Source organism: Lagenorhynchus albirostris, chromosome 2 (assembly GCF_949774975.1).
Source record: "Lagenorhynchus albirostris chromosome 2, mLagAlb1.1, whole genome shotgun sequence".
NCBI classification, from domain to species: Eukaryota; Metazoa; Chordata; class Mammalia; order Artiodactyla; family Delphinidae; genus Lagenorhynchus; species Lagenorhynchus albirostris.
In genome coordinates, this window is record NC_083096.1 from 1511695 (window position 1) to 1538528 (window position 26834).

Consider the following 26834-nt stretch of genomic DNA (forward strand, 5'->3'; position numbering starts at 1 on the left):
GGTCCAGCGACGGAGGCCGGCCACAGCCTCCGCCCCTACCCCGCCCCCGCAGGATCCGCGTCCTGTGCCATCGCATCGTCAACGCCACCTGGTTCACCAACTTCATCCTGCTCTTCATCCTGCTGAGCAGCGCCGCACTGGCCGCTGAGGACCCCATCCGGACTGAGTCCGTGAGGAACCAGGTGACGGCAGCCAGCTCGGCACCATCCCCACCCAGCCTGCGTCACCGCACACCTCACCCTGATGCCCAGAGCTCACTGTCTCCTCTGTGTGGCTACAGGCATCAGAGTGGCTTAGAGTTTAAATCCCTGGAGGGCCAAGACTGCCCGACCTGAACGGTGTTGTCACAGCGCTCGGCCTACACGGGCTCTTGTTGCTGGATGTTAGCAGTGATGGTGGCGGGGATGGTGGGGATGGTGGGGATGGTGGTGTTGGTGGTGGGGATTGTGGTGGTGATGGTGATGGTGGTGGTGGTGGTGGGGATGGTGGGGATGGTGGGGATGGTGGTGGTGGAGATATTGGTGATGGTGGTGGGGATGGTGGTGGTGGGGATGGTGGTGATGGTGGTGGGGATGGGGATGGTGGTGGTGGGGATTGTGGTGGTGATGGGGATGGTGGTGATGGGGATGGTGGTGGGGATGGTGGTGGTGGGGATTGTGGTGGGGATGGTGGTGGTGGGGATTGTGGTGGGGATGGTGGTGGTGGGGATTGTGGTGGTGATGGTGATGGTGGGGATGGGGATGGTGGTGGTGGTGGTGATGGTGGGGATGGGGATGGTGGTGGGGATGGTGGTGGTGGGGATGGTGGTGGTGGTGGTGATGGTGGGGATGGGGATGGTGGTGGGGATGGTGGTGGGGATGGTGGTGGTGGTGGTGATGGTGGGGATGGGGATGGTGGTGGGGATGGTGGTGGTGGGGATGGTGGTGGTGGTGGTGATGGTGGGGATGGGGATGGTGGGGGGGATGGTGGTGGTTGTGATGATGGTGGTGATGTTGGCCGTAGTGATGCTGGTGGTGATGACAGTGATGGTGGTGGCAGTGGTGATGGTGGTGATGGGGATGATGATGCTATCACTGCTCTGCCCTCGTCTCACTGACCTCTGCCCTGTCACCAGATCCTTGGGTATTTTGACATCGTGTTCACCTCTGTCTTCACTGTGGAGATTGTCCTCAAGGTGAGTGAAGGCTGTGAGACAGACAGCCTGGGCGAAGGGCATCTCCAGGCCAGGGACCAGACCTGCTGTGGCTCTTGCTTACACAGGCCGTACGGGGGCTGGGTTGCAGGGCGGAGGGAAAAGCAAGAAGGTGGTGGAGAGCAGCAGGGAAAGAGTCCCAGGACCCAGGAGCCCGGATGGTCTCAGCTCACGAGTTGGTGCGAGCGGGCAAGCGGGAGGGGTGTGGAGGCATGAGGTATAGTCAACCCGCGGCCTGCGTGCCTCTGAAGCCTTGGGCACGTTCTTCCACAGTCAAGGCGCAACTAGCCTAAGCGTGGACCCGGGAGCAGTGATCTGTTCCCAGACCTTTGTTACCAGTGACTGAAAGGCCTCCCCTAGGATGCCAGAGAAGCGGCTGTCGCCCTGGGTGGGTTTCTGGCAGCTCCGGCCTCTCACGGCCCTCCCACCCCTTGTCCGTAGCACACCACTGCCCTCCCGTTCTCAAGGTGGACACACTGGGTTCACACCATCGTTGGTGGGGGATGGGGTCTGGGGGCAGAGACCTCCCATCTGTGGCTAGAACCCATAACTCCAGCCTTCACCTCCATTAGCCAGGAGGGGAGAGGGGAGCCGTGAAGGGAGAGCAGGCCCAGAGCTGGCTGCAGTATGAAGTGAGGATAGTCTTTTCTTTCAGGGCCCCGATTATTAAAGAAATTGATCAGAGGGAGATGGTGGCTTCCCTGAGGTCCAGGAGGACTTCCTGGAGGTGGTGACTTTAGAGTTAGGCCTTGAAATTGGACAGGACTTCATTAGAGAGAGAGCAGGGGCAGTCAAGGAGGACAAAACAATGCAAACGCATTGTACAGCGATGTGTGGGATGTGCTCAGAGAGGAGAAAGTGGCCCCTCTGGGCTGAGATATAGCACGCGTGCAGGGGTGGGTGCCTGGGCAAGGTCTTCAGTCCTCGACGGGCTGTTCAGCCTGACCCAACCATGCCTAGGATGCTTTCGAGGGAGGAGGGAGAGGAAGATTTGTATCAATTTGCAGAGCAGAGGGCAGGGCATCCCCCTGTGGCTGGGTAAGGAAGGAGACCCAGGGCTCCCTTGGCCTCACTGCCCATGAGAGGTGTCAGTGCTCCCAGAGGCGGGTGCAGAGAACAGGGCAATGCCCTAAGGACCCAGCAAGGAGTGTCCCCAGGGTCCTCCCCACCCAGGATGCCACCTCTCTCCCCAGATGACCACCTATGGGGCCTTCCTGCACAAGGGCTCCTTCTGCCGCAACTACTTCAACATCCTGGACCTGGTGGTGGTGGCCGTGTCCCTCATCTCCATGGGACTAGAGTGAGCGGGGCAGCCGGGGCCCAGAGTGGCAGCCCAGCCACTGTTGGTTGGTGGGCGCTGAGCCACAAGGGGACAGTCTCTCGGGACCACTGGCCAGGGTGGGGGGATCCCTTGGGTTGTCACCAACTGGACTGAGTGACAAGGCTAGGTGGGCAGAGCGTGTGCTGGAGACCAGGGGGGATGCGGACAGGAGCAGGGAGTCCCCTCCACAGCCCCACGGGGAGCACAGCCCCGGTGCCCAGGGCACTCCAGTCTGATGGGAGAGACAGGGTCTGTGGGCAGCCCTGGAGGAAACCAGCCCAGGGGCCGGGAGGCGCCTCTGTCCTGGGGCGGAGCTTAAGGGGAGCTGGGGGAGGCAGGCGTGGGTGCGGAGAGCCGGTGGCAGGCGGAGGGCTGAGCAGGCTGCCCCCCAGGTCTAGCACCATCTCCGTGGTGAAAATCCTGAGGGTGCTGAGGGTACTCCGACCGCTCCGGGCCATCAACAGAGCCAAAGGGCTGAAGGTGAGAGGGGCCGGCGGGACCCTGGGGGGAGAACAGGGCTGCCAGGCCTCACTCAGTCAGCCCGGCCATTGCCGGGCCCGTCCCATCCCCTCTGCCCAATGGGGGTGTGGTGTGGCTGGGAAGCCGTGCCCCCATGGGCCCCTCTCTGCCCCCAACAAGCCGGGAGGCGACTAGGCTGGCGCCCTGTGGGTCCCCTGGCTGGCATGGGCCGGCGAGGGGAGGGGAGAGGTGCCGACCGGCCTCCCTCCCCAGCACGTGGTGCAGTGCGTGTTCGTGGCCATCCGCACCATCGGGAACATCGTCCTGGTCACCACCCTCCTGCAGTTCATGTTCGCCTGCATCGGCGTCCAGCTCTTCAAGGTGAGCCCCTCCTGCCCTCACTCCCCCAGCTCCGCTGCCAGCTCTCGGGCCGAGGCAAGAGCCGGTCTGTTTCCCTCTAAAGGAGGGGAGCCCCAAACCGTGACGGCAGATGTCCTGAACGCATAGGGGTAAGGCTAAGCCGTCGAGAGCCTGAGTCTGGTTCCTAGGTGACGCGCCACCTGGCCCCCGGGGCTCTGCGGGCCACCTGCTGTCTTACTGGCTCCCCCCCCCCGCCCCCCGCCGGGCCTGCCAGCACCCAGCCCGCTGTCATGCTCTCCACCCCCTCCAGGACACGCCCGCCCCAGCCTCCGCACCCCCTGAGCCAGCAGGTGTGTCTCCCGCAAGCTTCCGCGGGTGGGGATCCGTCGTTTCACATGTGGAAGCCACCCCGCTTCCGTGCTCACTTTCCTGGGAGAACTCCGCTATTCGTTCCCACATGGCAATCAGCCCGACAGGCCATCTTCTGTGCGGCCAACCTCCGGATGCCTCTGGCTCTTAGATCACCTGCAGGACACAGACACGGACACCTGAGGGCGCCACCCACATTCACGACACTTCCTTCCATGACCCTCTGCTCCCACCCGCAAAGCACCATCCCGATTATGTAACCTCAGTCATTCTTAGACATACAATGGCATCATCTTACAATCACTCATTCATTCAACAAACATTTATGGAGCATTTCCTCTGGGCCCGGGCCTCTGCTAGGGCTTGAGGGGGCTGTGGAGCGAACCCCACAAGGCCCTCTCCGTGGGCAGGGGCAGGCTTTGGGGAGGGCCATCAGGGTGGGGCTCCCAGAGGACCTATAGGGGACCGGGTCCTGTTGGTCTCTGTCCTGGAGGGGCGGGAGGGGTGTCTGGACGGAGACAGCTTAGCCGCCAAACCAGGTGCTTACGGTGGCCTGCACTCGGCCCTATCCCACAGCTCCAGCCAGGGCCGCCCCCCGCCCCATCCCCAGCCTCTGCCTCTGCAGCCTGGGGGCCCTGGGACCCCCTCAGGGCAGAGTCTCTGCAGGACTCATCCTCACCCTGGCACCCATCCGGGCCCCCAAGACGCGCTCCCCCAAAGAATGAGCGAGCAGCTGCTCCCCCACCCCCACCCCCTGTGTGTGTGAGTCTCTTATCGATAGACCCCCAGTGCCCGCCCGGATCATAGTCAAACGCCAGGTACAGGTGGCGTTTTCATCAGATTTGTAATGCACCGGTCACACGTATCCGTACTATATTTGCTTTCTGTACTAGATTGGGTGTTCGGTTTCAAGTGCCCAAAAGCCTGCCCAGTGGCAGCAGCGTCCTCTGCCGGCTCCTGCCCCAACGTCCCCTGCCTCACCTTCACCCTCTGCTCCGTGACATTAGGGGGAGGTGGCAGGGACGGCAAGAGCCTGCAGTGACAGGGTGGCCGTGTCTTCAGCTGCTCCTGTGTCCCTGGCCAAGGCATTTCCCTCTCCCGACCTTTGAGGGACCCGGACCAGCATCTATGGATTCAAACAATTTAGCCACAGTCAGACCTAGCAATCAACTCCTTTGGTTGAAACAAAATCTTCCGTGGGCGCCCAATATGCGACGTAAATCAAAGGAGAAACCGCATGGGCTGCAGTCAGCAGAGGGGTCACAGAGCTCCCCTACTCAGCCTGGGGGGAGCGGGCATGCCGGGACCCCTGCTCAATTTTGAGAGAAGATGTGTCATCCGGGCCCAGCTGGGCTCCACCCCTGCACCGCCCCAGGGCCTGAGAAGGAAGGGGTGCGTGGGGCAGCCCAGCAGTGCGGGCAGGGGCAGGGGCTCCTGAGCGGGAAGGGAAGCAGAGGCCAAGCTGGCTCCGTACTTCCCTTCTTCAGGCCCAGCCTGGGGCACTCAGCAAAGCTCATGGTCTGAGGAGCTGGCTCCCAGCCTCACAGCTGTCCGCCTGGCGGGGAGCCCGCGGGTGGCTGAGGGAACAGTGACCTGATGCAGACTACCCTGGGGCCCTGCCCCCGCGGTTAGGCTGCCCTCAGGCCCTGCCTTCCCTCCTCCCTTCCACCCCATCTTTCCATCCTGTCTCCATGACAACCTGTCTCCCTCCCTCCCTCCTGGATGCAGGGGAAATTCTTCAGCTGCAATGACTTGTCCAAGATGACAGAGGAGGAGTGCAGGTGTGCGGGGTCGGGGGGTGGCAGGGTGGCCCTTCCGCAGGGGCCACTGGGAAGATGAGCCCCTCAGGCTCACAGAAGCCCCTTCCTCGAGTGACCTCGGGAGGGGTCCCCGGTCCAGACCTGCCCTCCTCCCTCACACTCGCCGCCCGGGGCCCAGAGGACGCGGAGGGGGACCCGCGAGCACAGTGCGGTGACCGCGTCTCCCCGCCTCAGGGGCTACTACTATGTGTACAAGGACGGGGACCCCACGCAGGTGGAGCTGCGCCCCCGCCAGTGGACGCACAGCAACTTCCACTTCGACAACGTGCTCTCGGCCATGATGTCACTCTTCACGGTGTCCACCTTCGAGGGGTGGCCTGAGTGAGTGAGGGCGGGGCCCAGCCACGCGGCCAGAGGCCACGTATACATGCAGCACGCCGGGCGCCGCCGGGGCTCGGCAGCCACCCTGGCTCTCGCGGGGCGCGCACGGGACTGGGGTGCCGACCGCTCACTCCAGAGACAGCCCGACCAGGGGTGGCACGGGGTGGGCCTCTCTGTCCCGGTGACTGGGGGAAGCCAGCGCACCCCGCCCAGCCCAGCACCCACCCCTGTGTCCTCTGCCCACCCCAGGCTGCTGTACAGAGCCATTGACTCGCACGAGGAGGACAAGGGCCCCGTGTACAACGAGCGCCCGGAGATGGCCGTCTTCTTCATCGTCTACATCATCCTCATCGCCTTCTTCATGATGAACATCTTCGTGGGCTTCGTCATCGTCACCTTCCAGGAGCAGGGGGAGACCGAGTACAAGAACTGCGAGCTGAACAAGAACCAGGTGCTGGGCCGCTGCTCCAGGCCCCCCGCCCACCGGGCCGAGGCTCAGGCCAGGGAAAAGGGCCCTTGGGCAGGGGGTGATCCCAGACCCTCCCTTGGGTGCCCAGTCCCACCTCCGACCCATCTCCCACCTGAAGCAGCACACGGTGGTCGGGTGGGGTCTCCTGTGGACCCGCCGTGATGCCCAGAGCCCCTGGGCTGGGTGAGAGCCGTGCTAGAAATGGGCTGTGATGGTTCCAGGGGAATCCGGCCCAGCGGAACTCTTCCCCTCGACAGCCCAGCAGAGGCCCTTGGCCTGCTGAATTCAGGGCCCCTCCAGCCTGTGGGCGTGGACGTGGAAGGGGGGGAGGCGGCCCCGGGCACTGACCCGCCCATCGCGTCTCGTCTCAGCGCCAGTGCGTGCAGTACGCCCTGAAGGCCCGCCCCCTGAAGTGCTACATCCCCAAAAACCCATGCCAGTACCAGGTGTGGTACATCGTCACCTCCTCCTACTTCGAGTACCTAATGTTCGCCCTCATCATGCTCAACACCATCTGCCTGGGCATGCAGGTAAGGCCCCCGGGGACCAGGTCCCCCGAGACCAGCGCCCAGCGGGCCAGGGCCTGGGCAGGGCAGGGGGAGCGGGGCTCCAGGCTGACTACCCCCAGGAGACTCTCCTGGCACCTGCTCTGCGCCAGGCACCGTGCTGAGGTGCCACGTGGGCAGGGAGGTGGACTGGACGCCGGCCCGGGGGCCAGGCCCTCAGCGGTTCATCGGGTCCGTGACTCAAGCGCACACGGGGCTGTGGCTGCTCTGGGGCCCGGAGGCGGCTGCGCAGGAGGGTGGGGCTGTGCGGGAAGCGCAGGGCGCCGCCTCTGTTCTGCTTCTGCTGTTGCCCTGATGGGGGAGAAGGCCGCAATGTCAGCTCCGGTCCCGAGAAGAGGGGATGTAATATTCACAGAACGGGTGCCTCCGAGGAGATGACACACTTTACAGACGCGTCACATCCGCAGCGTCCTTCTCAAGCCTTAACCAAGCACCTGATCCCTAGCGCCCCGCGTAAACGGGATCACACAGCAAGGCTCCCCGGCCCCGGAGCCCCAGCCACTGGCAACCACACGACCCCACGTTGCCGGTGGGGAGGGTCTGGGGAGGGAGTCACGGAGCCAGCGGGCCCAGCGCGGACAGGGGTCCACGAGCCGCGGCTCACGTGGGGGCCTGAGCTGGGCAGCAGAGTCAGGAAGTCTTGCCAAGACGGGGTGGGGCAGGGGAGACGCCAGATCCTTCTACTACCTGGGAAGGTTTTGTGGAGGAAGTGGGGTCGTGTCAACTCTATTCTAAGAAGGCTGAGAGATTCCTGGGAAATGTTACAAGGACGTCGATTTCAGGAGGGTCACAGGGGAGGCTCAAGCCGGCTGCGGGCGTTGCTCGGGGTGCCTCGGGGTCCCGGGCTAGCTTGCAGGCGTGGGAGCCTGGTGATCTCAGGTGCCACCTGCAGGTGGTGGCAGTCCCAGCCTCGCACCAGGGGTCTTCCCTCCTGGTCCTGTGCCCAAACGGCTCGGGGGAGCCGCTCACAGAGCCCTGCTGCGGGGCCTCCCTCCTGGCCTCCAGGAACAGACATGTGTGGATGACCCTGCCCACAAGACCAGGGTCGGCCCCCTCCGCCTCCCCTCACGGTCCGTCGAGGGGAGAGGGCGTGGCCGTGGACCTGGTAGGATTCTGCACGTTGCCGGAGCGGGCTCTAGTTTTCTGAGGTTAAAGGAAGGTGGGCAGGGGCCCCGAGGAAGAAAGCAGGGCTCTGGGGGTGTCTCCCCGAGGGGCAGAGCCGGCCCCCAGCCCCTCCCTGTGCCTCCGCAGCACTACAACCAGTCGGAGCAGATGGACCACATCTCAGACATCCTCAACGTGGCCTTCACCACCATCTTCACGGTGGAGATGGTCCTCAAGCTCATGGCCTTCAAGGCCAGGGTGAGTCCCGCGGCAGGATGAGGCCTTCCCATGGAGCCCTCTCACCCCGTCCTACAGGACGCCCTACCTCCGGCATTTCTGCTCCCAGCCTGCTCAGCCCGGGGCAGGCAGGCGGCTCAGGCTGCCAGAAGTGGCCGGCAGGACTAGATGCGGCTGCCCCTGCCCCGCCCTTCCTTGAGCCTGTCTCGTGGCCCCGTTACCCTTAAGCCTCTGAAGAGCAGCCCCCGGGCCAGGGAGCGTCCTGCTGTGTCCTGGGTTCCACGTCCACTCCCCACCCGCGACCCCCGTGTCAGGTCTGCCTGCGAGGCCAGACTGGACTGGGCTTCAAGCGGGGGACGAAGGACTTCCCCGTGCAGACCAGGACCCCAAATCCTGAGTTCCCAGGCACACCGCCCTCCCCTTGGACCACTTTATGCTCTGGAGGGAGGGGAGGCAAGGGGAGGGGAGCGGGAGTGGGTGGGGCCCTGGAACACCCGTGGGAAGTGGCATCTTGGCCCAGCCCTGCCTGGCCCTGCAGTTCTGCATCCCCCCGACAGGGACCACTGCACTCTGCTGGCCTCTGAGCCCCTCCCCTCCACAGCTCACCCCGGGCCCCTCCTCCAGGGCTATTTTGGGGACCCCAGCCCCTCCCCTCCACAGCTCACCCCGGGCCCCTCCCCTAGGGCTATTTTGGGGACCCCAGCCCCTCCCCTCCACAGCTCACCCCGGACCCCTCCCCCAGGGCTATTTTGGGGACCCCTGGAATGTGTTTGACTTCCTGATTGTCATCGGCAGCATCATCGACGTCATCCTCAGTGAGATTGACGTGAGTACCGGGTGGACACAGCCATTGCTGGGGTGGGGCTGAGGCCACAGACCCTTGCGGGGTACCTGCTGCGTGTGCAGCCCGTCACCCCAGGTTACAAATCCTGTACAGCAGACAGACACCTCAGATTCCAGGCAGTGAGTGTGCCAGGCGGCCCACAGCAAGCGGCACGGTGGAAGAGAGAGGTCGTCCCTGGGTGGCGTGGTCAGGGAAGGCTCCGTGGGGGTGGCGTCATGTGAAGGGGTTCCTGAAGGAAAGGGAGGTGGGAGCACGCGGCACAGGCAGGGCTGCTGCCGCAAGGGCGCCGGAGGGAGACGAATGAACGGAAGGTTCGGGGCGCGCGGAGAGGTCGCTTGGTAGAAGCACACGAGCGTGCAGACCTTGTGTAGCCGGCAGCGTGGGCGCCGCTGGAGGTCTCTGAACAGGGCCGTGGAAGGATGAAGCTACGCTTCTAAAGCGTTACCCTGGAGGCGAAGGGCGGGAGGTGAGAGCGGCTGCAAGCAGGGGGCACAGTGTGGGAGGGCGGTGGTTCATCTCCTCCTCAAATACTGAGCGCCTCCCACGGGCTAGAGGGACAGCAAAGAACGAGAGCACCGGGGCGGGGTGCAAACGGATAGTGCAAGTGATCTGTCGCGTGGCCGGTGCGGCCAGCGCGTGTGATGAAGAGAAATCAAGCAGGTGGAGCCTTCGACAGAAGGGAATGGGAGGTAGCGTCGGTGGTACTGAGCACAGCCCTGCATGGAGCACAGGGTGGGCCGTGCGGGGGGTGGGGGGTGAGGTGGGGAGTGCGCAGGCCTGGGTAGGGAGCTAGGAGCACGTGGGCCGGCTGAGGACCAGCGGGAGGCCTGGCGGCTGGGTGAGGGGTGAGCGGCGAGGTGAGCTCAGAGAGAGGGCGGGGGCCGGATGGCGTCGGCCCTGGAGAGCCACGCTTCTGATCCTGGGTTCTGTTCTGTGGGGTGATGAGAGCCCCGGGGGCGTGTACACCTGGTCTGACCTCAGTTCTCAGAGGATCCCTTGGGCTGCTGTGCTGACAGCAAGCTGTAGGGGACACTAAGGGCCACGCGGGGGGCGGTCAGGAGAGGAGAAGTAGCCAGCAACCGGAGCTGCTTGGAGCACTGAGCCGATAGTATTTGCTGATGAGCTTGATTCAGGGTGAGAGGAAAACGAATCCACGGTGAGTACAAGGATTTTGCCCAAGAAACGGAGCTTCCATTTGCTGTGACGTGCCAACTCCCAGAGGAGCAGGCGTGGGGCGGAAACCAAGAGTCCCGCTTGGGGCGTGACAACTCAGGACGCTCGCAGGGCATCCGAATGGAGACATGACCCTGGCGCGCAGAGGCTGCTCAGGCTGGAGATCTAAATCGGAGACTACTGGAGGAACTGGCATTTAGAGTCATGGGAGGGGGTGAGACCAGCCACGGAGAGAAGAGGGTATTTAGAGAGCGAAGGTCCGGAGGCCGCGCCCGGTGGTGTCCCTCCCGGGAGCCCGGCCCGACAGTCTCACGGGACTCTGGGGGAGAACGCCCGGCTGGAGTGGGCTGAGGAGAGGCAGGGCAGGCTGTGAGCCTGGACAGTTCTCTCTTTTTGCTACGAAGAGAAATGGCTTAGAAGGTGGAGGAGAGCATGCAGCCTAGGAGAGTTTTCTTGAAAATGGGAGAAATTAGAGCACATCCTGGGCTCTTGGGAGGATCAGGCAGTACCGGGGCGACTGCAGGAGCTAAGCCCTTGGGTGAGAGGGCAGGAGACCCTGTGTCCCGGGGAGGGCTGGCTCTGGGGACGGCAGTTCGCCCCCCGAGCACGAGGGGTTCCGTGAGAGTCGGGGTGGACGTAAGGACAAGCTCGCGGCTCTGGGAGGTGCAGCGGGGCGAGGTGAGTGCCGCCCAGGGCCCCGGGAAGGAAGGCGTCGAGGAGACTCAGTATCCCGAGGAGAAGAAGGATGGGGGGCCACCTCCACGATTCTGCTCTGGTGCTGGGGTTTGGGTGCTGGTGTGCGCGTGCAGACGAGCCGCGCGTCATTGGAAACGCAGGCTAGGAACCGAGGGTCACTGACTCCAGAACGTGGCAGCCGCCCCATCAAGGAAGGGAGCGGGTGGCCGAAGCCTGGGGGGTTGAGGATCCACAGGGTTCCAGCTGGCGAGGCCACGGGGCTTGGGACCAGAGAGCCACCGTGAGCTGCGGGGTGACAGACAGCAGACTGGGGAACTGCAGCCAGTTACAAGGATGGAGCGGGGGCTGCAGGGCCGGGAAATCACGGCGGCCAGTTCAGGAAACAGCTTCACCGGAGTCTGGGGGGAGGCGGTTACTAGAGGGCAGCAGACCCCCTTCAGTGTTTTTCTTTTTTAACATCTTTGTTGGAGTATAATTGCTTCACAGTGGTGTGTTAGTTTCTGCTATATAACAAAGTGATAATACCAAAGTGAATCAGGTATATGTAAACATATATCCCCATATTCCCTCCCTCTTGCGTCTCCCCGCCACCCTCCCTATCCCACCCCTCTAGGTGGTCACAAAGCACCGAGCTGATCACCCTGTGCTATGCGGCTGCTTCCCACTAGCTATCTATTTTATATTTGGTAGTGTATATATGTCCATGCCACTCTCTCACTTCGTCCCAGCTTACACTTCCCCCTCTCCGTGTCCTCAAGTCCATTCTCTACGTCTGCGTCTTTATTCCCGTCCTGCCCCTAGGTTCTTCAGAACCTTTTTTTTTTTTAAGGTTCCATATATATGTGTTAGCATATGGTATTTGTTTTTCTTTTTCTGACTTACTTCACTCTGTATGACAGACTCGAGGTCCATCCACCTCACTACAAATAACTCAATTTTGGTTTTTTTTAGGGCTGAGTAACATTCCATTGTATATATGTGCCACATCTTCTTTATCCACTCATCTGTCGATGGACACTTAGGTTGCTTCCATGTCCTGGCTATTGTAAATAGAGCTGCAATGAACATTGTGGTACATGACTCTTTTTGAATTATGGTTTTCTCAGGTATATGCCCAGTAGTGGGATTGCTGGGTCATATGGTAGCTCTATTTTTAGTTTTTTAAGGAACCTCCATACTGTTCTCCACAGTGGCTGTATCAATTTACATTCCCACCAGCAGTGCAAGAGGGTTCCCTTCTCTCCACACCCTCTCCAGCATTCACTGTTTGTAGATTTTTTGATGATGGCCATTCTGAGTGGTGTCAGGTAGATACCTCGTTGTAGTTTTGATTTGCATTTCTCTAATGATTAGTGACGTTGAGCATCCTTTCATGTGCTTCTTGGCCATCTGTATATCTTCTTGGGAGAAATGTCTGTTTAGGTCTTCTGCCCATTTTTGGATTGGGTTGTTTGTTTTTTTGTTATTGAGCTGCATGAGCTGCCTGTATATTTTGGAGATTAATCCTTTGTCAGTCGCTTCGTTTGCAAATATTTTCTCCCGTTCATTTTGAGGAGGCGGAGGCTGTGGGTGGAGCCAGCATGGAGGAGGGAAGAGACCGCTGAGGAAACTGTTAGGGTCTCACAGGAGGTAGAAAGGATGCGATTCAGAGCCCTGGGAAAAGATGAGTGTAAGACAGAAGCGTGTGAAAGGGGGCAGGGTGTGGGGGAGGCGGGCAGGCGGCGTCCATGCTGGGTGCCTTGAGGGCATCTGAGGAGCGGGCAGAGTCCTCGGGGAGGGAGGGCGGTGGGTGTGACAGTGTGACTTGCCTCTGAGGGACAGCTGCTGTCATGAACCCACGGCAGGAAGCCGATGGGGCTGCCACACTGCCAGGACGCAGGGGTCTGAGTCTGGGCGGGGGGATGGGGGTGGTGGCGAGTGCCCAGTTTCTCCCTGGAGTCATGCTTGGCAGCCCTGAGGCCTGGAACAAGGAGTCAGATACCAGGATCGTTGCGGTCTTGAGGGCCGGCTCGTTGGGTCTCAGTACAAGTAGCCAGTATGTGAGCCCAGGAGCTGGCCCAGGAGAGACGGAGGGGATGAGGCCTGGGGGTGGGATGAAAAGCAGCAGGGCGTGGGCGGCGGGGTGTGGGGGGGGAGGGTTCTGCCAGAGGGCAGGATCCCAGAGGTGGAGCCCTCCAGGTGGCCTCGCTGAGGATCTGAAGCTGAGGTGGCTGCCGGGTGAAGGAGGGGAGCAGGGGACAGGGAGGGGCAGATCCCGGAGCCAGAGGTTGAAGTCACAAGGCATTCCCCTCCCCCCTGCCCCCAGAGTGCCTGCCAGGGGCAGCGGGGAGGAGGGGCGTGGGGAACAGCATCCCATACCCAAGCAGGCCCGGAGGGGGTGGGGCCGAGGGGGGCAGGCTGCCTTCCGGGCAAACCGGGGCACCTGCTGGGAAATAGCCCCCCAAAGGCCCCAGGGTCTGAGAGCAGCTCTTCTCACCAGCGCAGTCTCAGCTCAAATGACAAATTACTTCTTGGAGTTTTGAGGTCTGTGCCGGGGAGTCTGGGGTTAATCAGGGCAGTTTCTTTGGTGCAGGGGGGCCGAGGGCGTCACTGCTCACCTTTTGGTTTTTAGGGACAGCAGATGCCCCTAACCAGGACTGTTTGCTTGAAGTCGTGTTAAGACTTTGAATTAAAATGCGGATTTATATTCCTGTCGTATAAACCAGGGAGCAGACTAGGGCGGCAGCGTCCGTTAGCACTCTCTGCAGTCCCGGTTCTGCTCTCTCCAGTGCAGTAGCCATGAGCCGCAAGTGTCTACTGGGCGCTTGAAACGTGGCCAGTGCAACTGAGGAGATGAATTTCTAAGTCTGTGTAATTTTCACTGTAACCCAAAGAGCCACGTGTGGCTGGTGGTACCACGTTGGCCGCACGGGCCTGGAACGTGGCTTGTCACCCCGGGCTGCACGTGAGATCACCTGGGGTGCATTCACACCCGGAAGCCAGGCCCAGGCCCCAGGAGCTGACTTACTCGGCTGGGGTGGGGACCCAGCATTCTGATGCCCACCCTGGGCTGAGAACCAGTGTCCCAGATGAAAGTTGCCCCGGAGAATGCTGCTTGGTGGGGAAAGAGCATACTGGGAACCAGTCCCCCCACAAGTCATTAGGAGATAAAGCAATGATTCCCCATCCCAGGACTCCAGAAACAGGGCTTCTCCTGAGATGTGGCCCAAGGGAGGAGCTCAGAGGAAACAGGAACAAAGGCTGCTCCCCGCCCCCCGTGCCCACCCTTTAAGAGCCTGGCCCTGAGATGGAAGTCTAGGTCCTGCTCCCAGGTGGGGGGCTGGGGGGGGCAGAGATGCATCTGCTGGGGGGTCTCAGACTCCCCCAGAGGGCCTTTGCCACAGAGGATGGGACCCCGGTAAGGGCCTCAGCAGCACAAGGGAGCTGGCCAGCACCCCTGGACTCAGGAGACAGGGGTGTGACTCCCCTCGTGACCATGAGCGCACGTACTTTCCCACGTGCCACCCCCCTACGGCCCCAGCACCACAGACGCCAGACACACAGGTTGCATCTTGGGGGCGAGAAGGGACCTGCCCGTCTTCGGTCTCCCCTCCTCTCCTGGCTCCGTTGCCCCCAGCCTGTGGCCTCACTGTCCCCATAGCTCTGTCCTCAACACCCACCCGCCCGACGCTGGCCGGCAGCCACTAGGGGCCTCCCACCCCCTGCCTCTCTGCCTCGTTCTCTCTTTAGCTCTTACGTGGCCTGTCCTGTCTGACGCCTCTCCTCACCGCCCTCCCACCGTGTCCCTCCTCTCCCCCCCGCCCCCTCCTCTCTCTCTCCACAGACTTTCCTGGCCTCCAGCGGGGGACTGTATTGCCTGGGTGGCAGCTGCGGGGACGTTGTAATTCCAGGCTGCATGAGCCTGCAGGGCTCGCCCGCCAGCTCCGCCCTGCAGCATGCATGCTCGGGCCTGGCCGCTGGACTGCATGGGGCAGACGCGCTCAGGGCCCCCTGCCCCAGGCAGGCCCCAGAGGCTCCGGGTGGGGACGGCGGGCGGGGGGAGCTCTGTGCTACTCGAATGTGCATGGATGCAGTGGCTTTCTCGGAGCCCTGGGAAACAGGGCCTCTGTGCTGATGGCAACATCCAGAGAGAACTGGCTGATACAGAACCTTAGTGACAGGTCACCAGCACCAAGCCTGTGGGGACACGGGACGCCGGGCAGGGGGCTCTCCCTGGCCGGAGTCATCCAGTGTCTAAGGCTGGCACGTGGGCAGAGGCCTCCCGGCTTGGGACAGCCCTGTGCGGGGCAGGGTGTGGCCACTGAATTGATGGCGCAGAGCAGCTGAGCTTCTGGGAGACTTTGCACTGGGTGGACACTAGGGGAGGGGCGGGAGAGCTGCCAGGGTCCTCGGCTGAGCGGCAGCTCGGGGAGGAGGTGGGATGAGGCAGGAGCCCCAGGAGAGCCGGGGGCAGAATCGCCGTCCACTCAGCGCGCTGCTTGGCGCCCAGCCCGCGTCACCACCAGCGTTGCAGGCCCCCGAGGGCCAGCACGAGTGCTCAGCAGGGGCCGCGGGGCGGGCTGGGAGTCCCCCCAGCACGACTCGTACGCACACTCTGCCCCGCCCCGCCTGCCTGCCCTCACCCCCTGCCCCGGCCCCAGACTGATCCTGGGGCTGCGCCCCGCAGGACCCCGACGAGAGCGCCCGCATCTCCAGCGCCTTCTTCCGCCTGTTCCGCGTCCTGAGGCTGATCAAGCTGCTGAGCCGCGCCGAGGGCGTGCGCACGCTGCTCTGGACCTTCATCAAGTCCTTCCAGGTGTGCGGCCCCCCCCACCCAGCCGCGGGGGGCGGGGCCCGGTGAACGTGAACGGCGGCAGGGCGGGGCTGCGGGGCAGGCGGCTGGGCCCTGCGCCCTGAGCCTCCGTTCGTCGCCCACAGGCCCTGCCCTACGTGGCTCTGCTCATCGTCATGCTCTTCTTTATCTACGCCGTCATCGGCATGCAGGTGAGGGGCGGGAGGGGAGCCTCTGGCCGGCGTGCAGGCTGGACCCTTCCCCCGTCTGGCCTCCCGGCAGCCCTGGGCTCAGCTGCAGGGCCAGAGGAGGAGGTGGTCCCCAGACGGCGCAGCGATAGTCAAGCAGAAGCAGTGCGGGGCATGGAGGCGGGGGAGGCTTTGTGGGCAGACGGACAAGGGCCAGATTGCTCTCCAGGGCCCCGTCAGAGGTTCGGGTGGTCTCTGCCTACGATCTCCTGGAGCACATTGAGTCCCTGACTAGCTTTTGGTTAGGACAACTGGCCCACCTCCCCAGATTTCTTTGGCTTGAGGAGAAGAACTTCACCCAACCTTGATAATACGGGTGACCCTCGAACAACACAGGTTTCAACTGCGCATGTCCACGTATACGCGATTTTTTTGGTAAATACGTACCGTGGTACCACGGTACCACGCGGTTGTTTGAATCCGTGGATACGGAGGGCCCAAGGGCTGACTGTAAAGTTATACCCCTGCGATGCTCGAGGGCCAACTGCAGCCCAGCTCGTCTGGCTTCAGGTCTGACGGGGCCTGAAGTGGAGGGGATTTGGAGGAAGTAGGGGGCAGTGGGAGATGGGCCGGGGGAGACCTATGCCGGTGCCACCGTCGCGTGCTTCCTGGTCTGCAGATGCTCGGGAAGATTGCCCTGGTGGACGGGACCCAGATCAACCGGAACAACAACTTCCAGACCTTCCCCCAGGCCGTGCTTCTGCTCTTCAGGCAAGAGGCCCCAGCTGTCCCCACCCCTCCCCTAGTCCGCGGGCAGGCTGGCTTCATGTGTGTGGGCCCAGCGCGCTGGAGCGCCAAGGCTCTGCTGTCCTTTTCAGATGCTCACCCCGTACAGCCAGAGCCGCTGTTTAAATCGTTTTTGCGCGAGTGGCCCTCGTCTCCACTGTGCCCTGGGGGTCGAAAACGAGGCAGCCGGTCCTGAGTGGGGTCCCGCAGATCGCCCCACCCTCATTGCACTGAGGCGGGCGATGGAGCTCGAATGTTCCTTGTGGGGAGGGGAGGCCTCGCCGACCCCGGGTCAGCTCTCTTGCTCTCTTGCTGCCCCAGCGGTGACTTGAATCCTGGATTGATTTTGTCCCTCTGTCCGAGAAGCCCCCTTTCTTTGTTCAGTTCCTGCCTATGGTGCCCTACGAGGGGTAGAGTTGGGGGGGACCGCACGCAGCACAGGGGGCAGTGCGGCCTGGCTCACACTGGGCAGCACGTGAACCCGGGGTCCTCAGGGGCGCTCGGCCCGCTCCCCCCGACGCCCTGCTCTCCGCCGCTGCCCAGAGTGAGAGGCGCACGGCGCCCTGCCTTCCAGGTGTGCCACGGGTGAGGCGTGGCAGGAGATCCTGCTGGCCTGCAGCTACGGCCAGCTGTGCGACCCCGAGTCGGACTACGCCCCGGGGGAGGAGCGCACCTGTGGCACCGACTTCGCCTACTACTACTTCATCAGCTTCTATATGCTCTGTGCCTTCCTGGTGAGGCCCGAGGGCGGGGCGGCCGGGCTGCGGGGACATGCGCTGAGGCAGGGTGACACACACACGCGCACACACACACACCCGCCGCCTCCCGTCGCCTCTGTCTCTCCAGGGACCTATAGCTCAGGGACTCAGGAGACGGGACTCTGGCTAGGGTGTCCCTGTTCTGGTCATCCTGGGCGTGGCTGAGTTTTCCGAGTGCGTTTGCCTGCTCCAGAGGAGTTGCTAAGAGCTTGGCCCTTTTTTGCTGTTGTTGTTAGCGATTGGTAATCAAAAGAATTTAGTGAGGTTCTACCCTAAAACAGAGTAAAGCCGTTCGCCCCTCTCTCTTCCCTGGAAGAGGCGGTTGCCCCCCAGTGAGGAGGCTGAGACTCCTGAAACGAGGTCCCGAAGGAGGTAGCAGTGGGGTCGGAAACAGAGCACAGGTGGCTTTGAGGCTCCAGGGCTGCTGTCTGCACTCGCGGGGGACAAAGAGCCCCCAGCCCCAGGCCCTCGCTCTTCACTCTTTTTCTTTTCTATGTTCACTAAGGCGCTTGCTTGAGCGTCTAACGTTCCCTGGGCTCAGTGCAGGGGACAGAAAGGCAAACAGGACACAGCCTTAGCCCTGAAGGCGCTCACTGAGTGCCACCTTGCATTTCAAAGGGACACCCCACAGTACAGGACAGACAAGAGCGGCACAGGGGGAGACCAGCGTCCCTCTGGGGGGCAGACGAGAGGCTGAGGTTGGGATTTTTAAGGATGAACCCCAGGAGCCCCGGCAGTGGACACCGCGTGGGCCGGAGCAGTGACACAGGCTGCTCGTGTGCGGGATGTAGTCACCAGAAGGGCTCGGAGGCAGGGCCCAGGCAGGAGAAGCTACGTACCCCAGACCCCGTGGATGCCCCCATTCCCCCCGCCCTGCCCCCTGTGCCACCTGCCTTTCCGAGCAGGGAACCCACGGTTCTCCTCCTGCAGATCATCAACCTCTTTGTGGCTGTCATCATGGACAACTTTGACTACCTCACACGGGACTGGTCCATCCTAGGCCCTCATCACCTGGACGAATTCAAGGCCATCTGGGCAGAGTATGACCCAGAGGCTAAGTGAGTCCCTCCTGCAGGCTCTGTGCTGGGCCCTCCCTCAACCATCCACTCCTCTGGTCTAGACCCCGTCCTGGAGTCCGACAGCGAGTCATTCTCCAGTCTAACGACGAGGAGAGGGCTGCCCCTCCCTTTATTATCCGAGGGCCCGGAACAGAGACTTGGAGTTCCTCAGCGTTGGGAGGGATCCTACAGCCTCCCAGGGCAGAAGCCCCCTCGCCTTTATTGGGAGATGGTCATCCAGCTTCGCTTGGATGCTTCTAGGAGCAGGGAACTCACTACCTCCCCAGGCAGTTTAGGCCCCGGCTACTCAGAGTGTGGTCCACTGACCAAGAAGCTGAGCTCTATAAAGATGCAGAGCCCACCCCGCCCCCACCTCCCCGGCCTCACCCCAGAATGACGGAATCAGAATCTGCATTGCCGTTAACCTGGCCCTCGGGGCGTTCGGGTGCACTTTAACGCTGGGAAGCACAGCTGCCTTACCTTCTTTCTAAGAAGGTAATGAGCTCACATTCGATGACTGTTTCCCAGGTGTCAGGTGCTGTGCCAACCACGACGTGCATTATCTCACTTAATCTCCCAACCTATGACACGGTCTCCAGCTCCGTACCAGCCCCTGGAAGTGAGCTTCCACCTCCCTTGATCCATACCCTCTACTTCTGTTAATACATCCCAAGAGCCCCCAGGCAGCTTGACTAAAACCCAGCGAAGGCTCCACCATGGGAGAAATGAGGTCCAGATTCCAGCCCGGAGATCCCATATCTGAGGGGATTCTGGCCTCTTAACACCCCCCAAAAGAGAGAGCCCGTTCCTGGTGGTGGGCAACAGTGAATTCAAACATCGTTTCTTCTTTAAAATGGACACTCAGCTTCCACTCCCTAAGCACGGTTGGAAATCAGGAAGCGTCCCCCTGTCTCCCGGCTCCCCGGTCCTCGGCCGTTCTCTGAGCCGGAAGGGAGGTCTGGGTGGGGCTGCCAGGTGCACAGGTCTGGTGTCCTACCGCAGGGGCAGAATCAAACACCTGGACGTGGTGACCCTGCTGAGGAGGATCCAGCCCCCTCTGGGCTTTGGGAAGTTCTGCCCACACCGGGTAGCATGTAAGGTAACCAGAGCTGCCAGCGAGGGGTGTCCCCCACCTGCCCTGGGGCAGGGACACTGGCGAGGGCCCGACTGGGTGAGTCATTGCAGAGCAGTCGTCTCCTGGGTCCCCACACGCCTGGGACCTAAACTCTCAACAGTGTCTCCAATTCATCCTCCCCTCCATCACGGAGGGCGTAGTGCCCGGTCCCCTCCCCTGCTGGCCCCCAGCCCGGGTGAGGATGACCGCCCGGCTCAGTGGTCCCGGCCTGGCAGTGAGCCCCCTCTCTGCACAGCGGCTGGTGGGCATGAACATGCCCCTGAACAGCGACGGCACGGTCACCTTCAACGCCACTCTCTTCGCCCTGGTCCGCACGGCGCTCAAGATCAAGACGGAAGGTGCGGGCAGTCCCCTCCTCTCAGGGGCTGAGTTTTCTAGCGGATTCTACGAGAATCTGAGCTAAAGGTCGGAATCAAGAGTCACGGGGAGAAGCAGAGGGAGGACCCAGGCCACGGCCACAACGTTCTCATGCCCCTCAGGGCACAGCGGGAGCCCCCACATTCTGCAGGGCAAAGGTCACCAAGGCTCTGTTCCCACACAGCCGGGTCTGATGCGGGTGGGCCAGGGAGTGGCGGGGTGAGCACGGGGGTGGGGCCTCCCGGGGTCCGCTGGACCGCTGCTGGGTGTGCACGGGGCCCCACTGAACCTGCAGTCCCCCCTGCCGGGAGGACAGACGGGATGGGAGTGGGGAGGCGATGGGGGTGTCCCTCACGCAGGGACCCGGCGGCATCAGAGCTACCGCCCAGGTGAGCAGGGCCTTCGCAGGCATGAAGCAGAGGAGCAGGACGGCTGCCTGGAGGAGGCGGGACAGACCACGGGGTGTGGAGGATGGAAGGCTGCTGCGCGGGCAGAGGGGAGGATGGGGGGGCGACAGCCTCTCCAATCAGCCACTCCAGGTGCTGGAAGCCGAGGCCTGTGGGGAGTGCGTGTGTGACCCGAGGGTCGGGCGGCCCCGGGGGAACAGCGATGCCCTCCCCACAAAGCAGCCGCCACGAGGGAAAACCCAGCCAACGTTTGCTGAGCGAGAGGTTCGGGGAGTGCTAGGTGGCTTTGTCAAGTGCGGTTGGCTTGGCCTGTCCCTTGCCCCCAGGTAACTTCGAACAGGCCAACGAGGAGCTGCGGGCCATCATCAAGAAGATCTGGAAGAGGACCAGCATGAAGCTGCTGGACCAGGTCATCCCGCCCATAGGAGGTGGGCGCCGCTTTGGGAGACCAGGGAGCAGAGGCGGCCGAGGGCAGGGGAGAAGGTCGCTTCCAGGGAGCCCCACGGGAGTCGGAGAGCAGCCTGGCCCTCCGTGAATGCCTTGGGTGGACCCCATGGCAGCCATCGGGGTCACATCGGCAAGCAGAGGAGGGGGGCGCGAGGGGCACCTGGACCCGGCTACGCTGACCCCAGCCTCAGATGCCCACCGGCCCCTGTTGCCCCCCCTGCAGATGACGAGGTGACGGTGGGGAAGTTCTACGCCACGTTTCTCATCCAGGAGCACTTCCGGAAGTTCATGAGGCGCCAGGAGGAATATTATGGGTACCGGCCCAAGAAGGACACCGTGCAGATCCAGGTAAGCCCATCCCGAGCACCAGGGAGCTCCGCTGCTGCGATGCTTTCGAGACTCCGGCTCCCTCTCTGTGTCCTTGGGGGTAGCAGTGGAGGCAGACAGGGCAGGACGGAGCCAGGATGAGTAGGGGGAGAGATGACAGCTCTGGATGGAAGATGCTTCGACCTCAAGGGAAGAACCAGGAGCCCTTCCAGCCCTGCATGATACGACCCAAAACCATGGTCCTATCCCATGAACACAAGGGAGAGATTTGGGTTAGATGAGAGCAGTGGTCTCCAAAGAGAACAGGTTTCCCGGGGGAGGGGAGGTGCTTGAAATGACCCATTGGGTGCGCAAAGAAACCTAGAACTTTGGGCTATCTTGCCTGTTTTTAATTTCAGTTTTTTATGTTAAGTATATCGCACATAAAGGATACATTCAAAAAATATTCACATATTCGGGCTGTGCGTTCACAAATGTACCTCAATTTTTACTTTGAAACAATCTCACAATTTTAAAAGTTGCACGTATGATACACAAAAAATTTTTCTTTCTGAACCATTTGAGGGTCATTCCCATCAACCCAGAACAGGTCAGTGTGTATTTCCTGCCAGCAAGGGCATTCTCCTCCATAACCCTCCTACATAACCACGACGTGGCCACCAAAATCAGGAAACTGATGCATGATTCCCACGGAATCCTCAGGCCCCGTGCAAGTTGCGCCAGTGGTCCCAATAATGTCCTTTATGGCAAAAGGATCGGATCCAGAATCGCACAGTGCGTTTAGCTGTCATATTTCTTTAGTCTGTAGTCCCTCAGCCTCTCCTTGAAATGACCTTGACACTTTGAAGATTCCCAGCCAGCGCGTCCCTCGGTCTGGGTTTGTGCAGTGTTGCCTCGTGACAGACTGAGGGCTTGCATCTTGGACAGCAATGTCCCAGAAGTGATGCTGCGTTGTCACTGCAAACTGTCAGGTGACACCAATCTTGCTTTGTCCCGTTGCTGGTGATATGAACTTTGATCAGCTCAAAAAATGGTATAACTGGCGCGTGCCCTCGGAAGAGATCGTTTGTCTAAAAGACTGCACTGAGGAGAGGACTTCCCGGCCTGGAGGCCTGGGCGGGGGATGAGACCCCTGTGAGGCCTAGAGAAGATGCCTTGGGTTAGGATCCATCAGGGATCCATCAGGGTTAGGATTAGCCCAGTGGCAGAGCAGGAGCCCAGGGGGATCGAATGGGCGGGAGGGGGTGGGGCGGAGCTGGGCCTTCAGGGAAGCCCTGGTTGCCGGGATTAGACACGGGGAGGCCGTGAGAAGCAGTGCGTCCTCCCCTCCTGGCCTGGGGGGGCCGCTGAGTCCCTCTGTGTCCCCAGGCCGGACTGCGGACCCTTGAGGAAGAGGCAGCCCCTGAGATCCGCCGTACCATCTCGGGAGACCTGACGGCCGAGGAAGAGCTGGAGAGAGCCATGGTGGAGGCCGCGATGGAGGAAGGGATATTCCGGGTGAGTGAGGCCCCGGCCACGCCAGCGCGTGCGCGTTCCAGGCCAGGGAGCGGAAAGGAGGCCAGGAACCCCGCCATGCAGAACGGGGGGAGCTGAGGATACCCGCCGCCCACACCTCCCAGGACTCTGAACCAATGACCCACCTACCTGAGGTGTCACGTCCTTCCCACCTTCCTCTGCCCAGCCTCCCCGGCCGCCCCTCCCCACAAGCCTGAGGCAACGTCCATCCATCGGAAGCCCCCGTTATCAGATGCCCCAGCTGCTTCCTGTCTCACTGTCCTCCCTCCTAGAGCTGGAGGGTCCCTCACGACCACCCAGCTGAACCTTCTGGGTTATTCATGAGGAAATGGTGGCCCAGAGAGACCGTCTGAGTCCAGTACCGCTCAGCAACTTACTTTCGGAGGTTGGACTAGAGCCCGTCCTCCAGACTGCCTGGTTCCGGGCTCCCCGACACCCTGCATTTCCCGTCCCGGTGTCTGGTCCCCATACAGTTCTTACGGGTGTCCCGCGTACCCCATCAAACTGAGAACGCCCCGAGGGCGATGGTCTCTTCTCCGGCCTTACAGCCCGCCCTGTTCTCCTCTGGCCTTGTTCCCGGCGCCGTCTGTCGTCCAGGGTGACAGCCCCCGCACATCCATCCCTGGTGCCTGGTCTCAGTCCCTCCCCTGTCCTCCTCGCCCCCAGAGGACCGGAGGCCTGTTTGGCCGGGTGGACAGCTTCCTGGAAAGGACCAACTCTCTGCCTCCACACATGGCCAACCAGAGACCCCTCCAGTTTACTGAAATAGAGATGCAGGAGCTGGAGTCACCCGTCTTCTTGGAGGACTTCCCTCAACATCCAAGCACCAACCCCCTTGCCCGTGCCAACACCAACAATGCCAACGCCAATGTTGCCGGTGGCAACAGCAACCATGGCAACAGCCCGGCATTTTTCAGGTAGTGGCGGCAACCGTCAGCCCGGCACGTAGGGGCTGGGGTGAGACTGGGCAGACATGGTTAGTGGGCTCCGGGCCTTTGGGGGCACCCCGAAACGTGTAGGGTGTGCTTTGCTTGCCTTGCGCCCTTTGCGGTCCAGCCCACGCCTTGCTGCGCAGGAGGCCGGGCCTGGACGGCAGAGACGTGTGTAGCCAGTAGGGGGCAGCCTCGGGTCGGTGTCGGGCAGTGCCCAGCGGTGCTTTCCTTTTGTGGTCTTGGCGGGTCCGGGAAAGGCACACGTTAGGTTAGAAGGAGAGGGCGCATCCTACGAAACCTGAAGAATTAAGATTCAGCCCTTGGATTGGGGTTCCAGGTGGTTCCCATGTCGCCAACCCAGGGCTGAATATAATCTGTGATTACATGAGTGTCAGGAAAAGCAGCAGGATGAGCAGACAGGGTCTCGGCCGTCGTGGCCTATGGGCTGGGCTCCAAGCAGAGCTTCTATTCTAGACAGCGGGCCCAGGGACTGGGCGTCTCCTTGGCCCGGAGAGGCTGGGTTCCCCTGCCTCAGGAATGGGCGGGACAGGGCAGAGGCCCGGGGAACCACTACTTCCCAGGCTGGGGCTGCCTGCACCCCCTTCTGGCCTGAGACCCCTCAAATTCAGCCCACAAGTCTTGGAGGGCGCCTGCACGTGGGGTCACCGCGGTGCTGGGTGCTGTGGACGTGCAGACCCGGCCCAGCCCCCAGAGGATTGCAGTCTTGTCGGGAGAACGTGCCATGTGATCCGACTGTGACCAAACGATGTCAAAGAGTAGGTCCTGAGCAGGCCGAGGGCCCAGGACCTAACTGGTTACGGGCATGGAGGAAGCTTCCAGAACTGTGGGCTCTGGGCGGGACACCCCGCGACCAGATGTGAGGGCTCCCGGGTGATCCACGTGCACCCGAGGTTGAGATGCAGTGTCCTCAGGGGTGTGAGGCCCGAGCTGGGCAGGTGTGGGAGGGGCCCGAGAGCAAAGGGGTGCAGATGGGAGGAGAGGAGGCTGGCCTCTCCACAGCGATGGGCCTAGACCCAGAGGGAAAGGGTGTGGGGACCACAGAGGGCAGGGATGGGGGAGCCCGTAGCCCCATCAGCCGTGCTTCCATTTCAGCGTCCACTCTGAAGGGGAGCTCCCAGGGGAGACAGAGACGCCTGCCACCAGAGGAGGAGCCTCCGCCCGGCCCCAGGGGACCCTGGGTCAGTCTCTCCTGTGCTCCCGAGGGGCTGACCTTCTCCCAGGAAGGCCTGGGGAGCCGCTCTTCGGTCCAGTTGGGGAGCCTGTGGCCGGGAGGGCTGGGAGCCTGTGGCGATGGGAACCAGCTCCTCACCCAGGCAGAGGAAGGGGGCCACCCAGGTGACGGAGGGAGTGGGGGGTGGGTGGTGCACTGTGCAGGGGCCCTCCCTGGCACACCAGGAAGCTCGGACCCCTCCACCCCGGCTGAAGACAGCCCTGGACACACTGACACCTCAGCTCTGCCTTTCAGCAGATGACCAGGCAGCCTCTCAGTGGGTCCTGGACCGCTGTGCGTGACAGTAGGGGCCGGAGGAGGCTGGAGTTCACAGGGGACCAGGGTGCTTGCTGTGTTCCCCAACACAGACGCACACGCGCACACACACATGCACAGTCACACGCACACAAACACAAGATCAGCTTGGCCAGAGCTGGTCAGGCTCTGGCCCTGATCCCCTCCCAAACCCACAGGGACAGGGACCAGGGCACGTAGAGTTGGGGAGATGGGCAGTGGGGAGTCCTGCCAGGCCTGGGGTGGGCTGGGCCTCGGCATGTGTCACCCTCTAGGACCCCGAGGATCTCAGGGCGGGGCTGACTGGCCAAGGGGAGCTCTGTCCATCCAGGGCTCCCAGCAGGAGTCAGCAGTCCCTCTGGCCCTCGGCCCACCGTGCCCACAGGACCCCACAGCAAGTCCCATGGGGAGAGGCTGCAGGGACAGCTGCCCCGGAGGGCGATACGCGGCGCTCGGGCACCTGCTAACCCCTGCCAGGTAATGGGCCACAGGCCGGGGAGCTTGCAGTGGTAATTCAACAGCAGGAGGGACGGGACCCCTGGTCCCCCCTTCCTGGGGGTCTTGGCTGGGGCTCCGTCTGAAGAGCCGGGGCTTCCTGATCCCAGCGGGCTCCGGCATTCCTGAGGGGGTCTTTGCTTCTGTGCACCCGGAACAGCTTGTGGGGACACAGTCTCTGGTGCCCGAGGAAGCGCCCCCCAAGGATGGTACCCCCGGGTGCCCGGCCCCAGCCATGGCCCTGCTGATCCGAGAGGTGAGGGGGGCTAGGAAGGCCCTGGACTGCATCCCGGGGTGGCCCTGCAATGGCCCGGGGTGGAGAGGGGCTGAGGCTCCGCGGGAAGACCCACCCGGCCACTCTCGCGTCTGCAGGCTCTGGTTCGAGGGGGCCTGGACACGTTGGCGGCTGACGCTAAGTTCGTCATGGCAACGGGCCACACCCTGGTGGAAGCCTGCCAGATGGAACTGCAGGAAGTGGAGGTGGCAGCCGCTGAGCTTCTGAAGGGACGAGAGACCCTGGAGAGTGTGGCCAGTGCCCGGGGGCGTTGGAGCCTCGGGTCCTCCCTGGGAAGCCTCGACCAGCATCAGGGCTCCCAGGAGACCCTCATTCCCCGCCGGCTGTGAAGGCCACGGGCGTCAGCCTGGGCTTAGAGCCGGCATGGCCAAGGGTGGGGGGCTGGCGCGGGAGGGTTGGCCCAGCACGGCAGCCCCTCCCGTCTCAGCAGCTAGACGGACAAACAGACAGGAACCACCCACAAGGTCAGGAGGTGGATGGACAGGCCCTTCTCCTCACCAGCAAGAGGCGTGATGGGATGGAGCTTCTGGGGTCATTCAAAGAGGCCTGGTCAGTGCCAGTAGGACATTAAAGTCTCCAGGCCCGCAACAGGGCACCCGTCTCTGTCGTCTCCTTTGGGGGCCCTTCTACACCCGCCGCACGCACACACCCCTGCCGTTCCACGGAGGCCCCTCTGCATCGTCCTTCTGCAGGAGCAGAGGGGCCACCGTGGAGGAGGCGGTGCTCCTGGACGTCGCTGGGCAGCCCCCCGGGCAGGTCCCCTGCAGCCACCCTTCCCCACTGTCCTGGCCAGAGTCCACGGCCCGCCCGGCCCCAGAGCCTCGGGGGGAGCAGGGCCCGCAGTGCCCCCCTCCCCTCCCGCACCCACCGAGGAGCAGTGTGTAACAGGGTGAAGCACGGGCTGTGG

General features: G+C 62.5%; 1 protein-coding gene across 2 annotated transcripts in view; it reads left to right on the forward strand.

Moving 5' to 3' along the window:
* The window catches only part of CACNA1S (calcium voltage-gated channel subunit alpha1 S), a 60443-nt gene extending 33915 nt beyond the window's left edge, over positions 1–26528 (forward strand). The window contains exons 18-44 of one of the 2 annotated variants that reach the window (XM_060126491.1): positions 53–182; positions 1115–1174; positions 2386–2492; positions 2906–2993; positions 3246–3353; positions 5430–5482; positions 5696–5842; positions 6092–6293; positions 6683–6841; positions 8129–8239; positions 8961–9044; positions 14755–14811; positions 15598–15726; positions 15849–15914; positions 16570–16661; positions 17251–17410; positions 18365–18492; positions 19495–19591; positions 19863–19965; positions 20718–20819; positions 21062–21186; positions 22534–22662; positions 23347–23597; positions 24726–24811; positions 25523–25614; positions 25793–25888; positions 26005–26528. In XM_060126491.1, coding sequence (XP_059982474.1) covers positions 53–182; positions 1115–1174; positions 2386–2492; positions 2906–2993; positions 3246–3353; positions 5430–5482; positions 5696–5842; positions 6092–6293; positions 6683–6841; positions 8129–8239; positions 8961–9044; positions 14755–14811; positions 15598–15726; positions 15849–15914; positions 16570–16661; positions 17251–17410; positions 18365–18492; positions 19495–19591; positions 19863–19965; positions 20718–20819; positions 21062–21186; positions 22534–22662; positions 23347–23597; positions 24726–24811; positions 25523–25614; positions 25793–25888; positions 26005–26256 — 3214 coding nt within the window. In that variant the 3' untranslated portion in view covers positions 26257–26528. The remainder of the gene's footprint in view (positions 1–52; positions 183–1114; positions 1175–2385; positions 2493–2905; positions 2994–3245; positions 3354–5429; positions 5483–5695; positions 5843–6091; positions 6294–6682; positions 6842–8128; positions 8240–8960; positions 9045–14754; positions 14812–15597; positions 15727–15848; positions 15915–16569; positions 16662–17250; positions 17411–18364; positions 18493–19494; positions 19592–19862; positions 19966–20717; positions 20820–21061; positions 21187–22533; positions 22663–23346; positions 23598–24725; positions 24812–25522; positions 25615–25792; positions 25889–26004) is intronic. The other variant, XM_060126500.1, reaches the window with a different exon arrangement.
* The last annotated feature ends 306 nt before the right edge of the window (positions 26529–26834 follow it).